The sequence below is a fragment of the Neophocaena asiaeorientalis genome, unplaced genomic scaffold, assembly GCF_003031525.2.
Source record: "Neophocaena asiaeorientalis asiaeorientalis breed wild unplaced genomic scaffold, Neophocaena_asiaeorientalis_V1.1 scaffold489, whole genome shotgun sequence".
NCBI lineage: Eukaryota > Metazoa > Chordata > Mammalia > Artiodactyla > Phocoenidae > Neophocaena > Neophocaena asiaeorientalis.
The window spans coordinates 3,689,392-3,692,087 of NW_020174791.1; the positions used below are offsets into that span (position 1 = coordinate 3,689,392).

At 59.3% G+C, this 2,696-nt stretch overlaps 1 protein-coding gene across 1 annotated transcript; it reads right to left on the reverse strand.

Annotated features, from left to right (window-relative positions):
- Nucleotides 1-457: 457 nt before the first annotated feature.
- B3GALT6 (beta-1,3-galactosyltransferase 6) lies at nucleotides 458-2,696 on the reverse strand (the record flags this gene model as incomplete). The annotated part of the gene is made up of 1 exon (XM_024760263.1): nucleotides 458-2,696. A coding segment is annotated over one exon (459 nt), but the record flags the coding sequence as incomplete, so codon positions are not given.

A 2,696-nucleotide genomic window follows, 5' to 3' on the forward strand; every position in this document is an offset into this window, starting at 1 on the left:
CAGAGGTTGGGGCCTCTGCTGTCCAGCCTCTGCCTTCTCAAGGCAGGAGAACTGTGGTCAGGTCACCAACCATAAGACTGCCCCCTTCTTTCTGGGCTGAGACCCAGACTTTTTATTTATTTATTTATGGCCGCCTTGGGTCTCCGTTGCTGTGCGCGGGCTTTCTCTAGTTGCGGCGGGCGGGGGCTCCTCTTCCTTGTGGTGCGCGGGCTTCTCACTGCGGTGGTTTCTCTTGCTGCACAGCACGGGCTCTAGGTACGCGGGCTTCAGTAGCTGTGGCACGCCGTCTCAGTAGCTGTGGCTCGCAGGCCCTAGAGCGCAGGCTCAGTAGTTGTGGCGCACGGGCTTAGCTGCTCCGCGGCATGTGAGATCTTCCCGGACCAGGGCTCGAACCCATGTCCTCTGCATTGGCAGGCGGATTCTAAACCACTGCGCCACCAGGGAAGCCCCTGAGAGTTCTTGATATTCTGCCTTTAGACAAAAATAACCAAACCTGTCACTATGGACTGACTGTGCCCCCCAAATCAGACGGAGGCCCCAATGCCCTGGTGCAGTGGCGTCTGGATCAGGGTCAGGGGGCCCATGAGGGGATTAATGCCCTGCTAAGAACGGACAGCAGAGAGCTCGCCCTGGCTCCCCGACCACAGCACGGCAGGAAGGTGGCCCTCTGCACACCAGAACGAGGGCCTTGACAGAACCCGACCACGCCGGCACCCCGATCACAGGCCCCCAGCCTCCAGAAGCCACAAGAGAGAGCCGTCTGATGTGTAAGCCACCTGGGCCAAGATACCGCTCCTAAAACGCACAGCCCGAGGGGGCTCGGGAATGGCAGTAAACAGGTGAGTCAGAGGCTTGTGCCCTCCTGTTCCTAGTGCCCCAGAGCCTGGGCTGCAGGCAGGTGGCAGCACAGCCCGGACCCAGACAGAAAATGCGAGTTCTCACACCCCCAGCCTGAGAAGGGCTCCCCGTTTCTCGGGAGCCACTTTATTTGACTTCTGCAATGACCACAGTGCTCACTTTTCACATTTAACGGGGAAAAGAGGAAGCCCCAACCTTCTGGGGACGTGCAAGGGTGCCACGAACTCCTGCTGTCCCCAAGGGGACATGCCACAGCAAGGCTGTCTCAAGACAGATTTTGGGAAACCTCGTCAATGCTTCCAGAAACACTTGCCCTGGGCGGCCGAGAGGAAGCCTTAGAGAAAATTGTTTTTAGAGAGAGACAGTGGGGTCGCCTTCCGTGTAAACAGAAGAGAGGCGGATGAGTTCTTCCATGTCTCAACTTTTAAGCAGCAATGCGTCTACAACTCAAGTTGGAAAAACTGATTAACCCACGAATTCCAAGTTCTCGCAGAAAAATCCTCTCTTAAATACCAAAATATATGAGACCCCCTCAACTCTCAACTCAAACGCTTATCTTCGCAAATTCACAAAATTTATAAATAAATAGCAGGCAAGCTCTGAATTACACGTACCACGAATTCACCCCAGACAAACACACAGACCAAAATACCACAAAAGCTGACTCACATAAAACGAAGTTAAACTCTAGACGTACGTGTGACAAGGGTTACCAGCAGGAGACGCAAGAGGTGACCTAACGGCATAGAGCAACAGTAACTTCTATAAAAGCGGTTGGGTTGCATCACATGGCGAGTCTCCAAGTGCCAGGGCCCAGTTAACAGCGGTCACAGCCCTCAGCAGGTGCAGGTGGATGGTCAGTACAGTGGAGGCAGGACACGACATTGTCCCCAGCCCTGAGGGGCGGGGAATTTTTCTTTGGGGTCATGTCCTGCAAGGCCTGTCAGCTCCATCCTCTGGCTCCTTGGTGCCGGCCTGGGAGAGGACAGTGTGTGCTCAGGCCCCGCGGGGCTGCCTGCGGACTCGCCCACGTCCAGGCAAAACGCTGAAATCCAGGGACAAGCCATTTCTGTCTGACAGGATGCTGGCCGCAGACGCAGAACAAGATGATGCCCTCGGGTAGGCTGTATGGGCGCTTAGCGGAGCCGGGGCTTAGGAGGTGTCCCCTGCTGCCTGGCATCTGGCCCATGGTCACCAGGTAAACTGGGTCCTCTCGAGGGCCGGCCTCATGCTAACGACCAGCCAGAAGCTGTCAGCTTCACCAGTGGAAAGCCGGCGGGCGGCCCCCAGTGACTCGGTCCAACCTCCACACACCACCACGAGCGGCAGAATGGCTGCGCAGGGTCGGGAGCCGGGCGTCCCAGCCCTGCACGGGGCGGTCAGGGGATGCCCTCCTTCCGCTGGCAGCACTGCGAGGGTGGCGCCGACCAGTCGTAGACGTAAGACAGGCGCAGCTGCACCTCCCGCTTGCACAGGCGGCCCTCGCGTGCCAGCGTCCGGTGCTTCTCTAGCATGTCCTCCAGGCTCTGCTTGTGCGTCACCAGGTACTGGTTATTGCAGCCGCGGGACTTGTACTCGGTGTCGAAGCGCGGGTCGTGCTCGCGCTGCACGTCCACCGGCGCCAGCCAAGCGCCCAACGACACGTCCTCGCTGTGCCACGCGCGCAGGTACTCGCGGCTGAGGCGCAGGTAGCGCACGAGGTCGGCCGAGAGCACGTACCCGCCGCCCAGGGCGTAGGGCAGGTAGTAGTCGCAGAGCTGCCAGGCGGCCTCGCGCCAGCGGCCCCCGGGCCGGACGCGGCCGCGGCCCGAGAAGAAGCCCCAGTAGAGGCGGCGGCG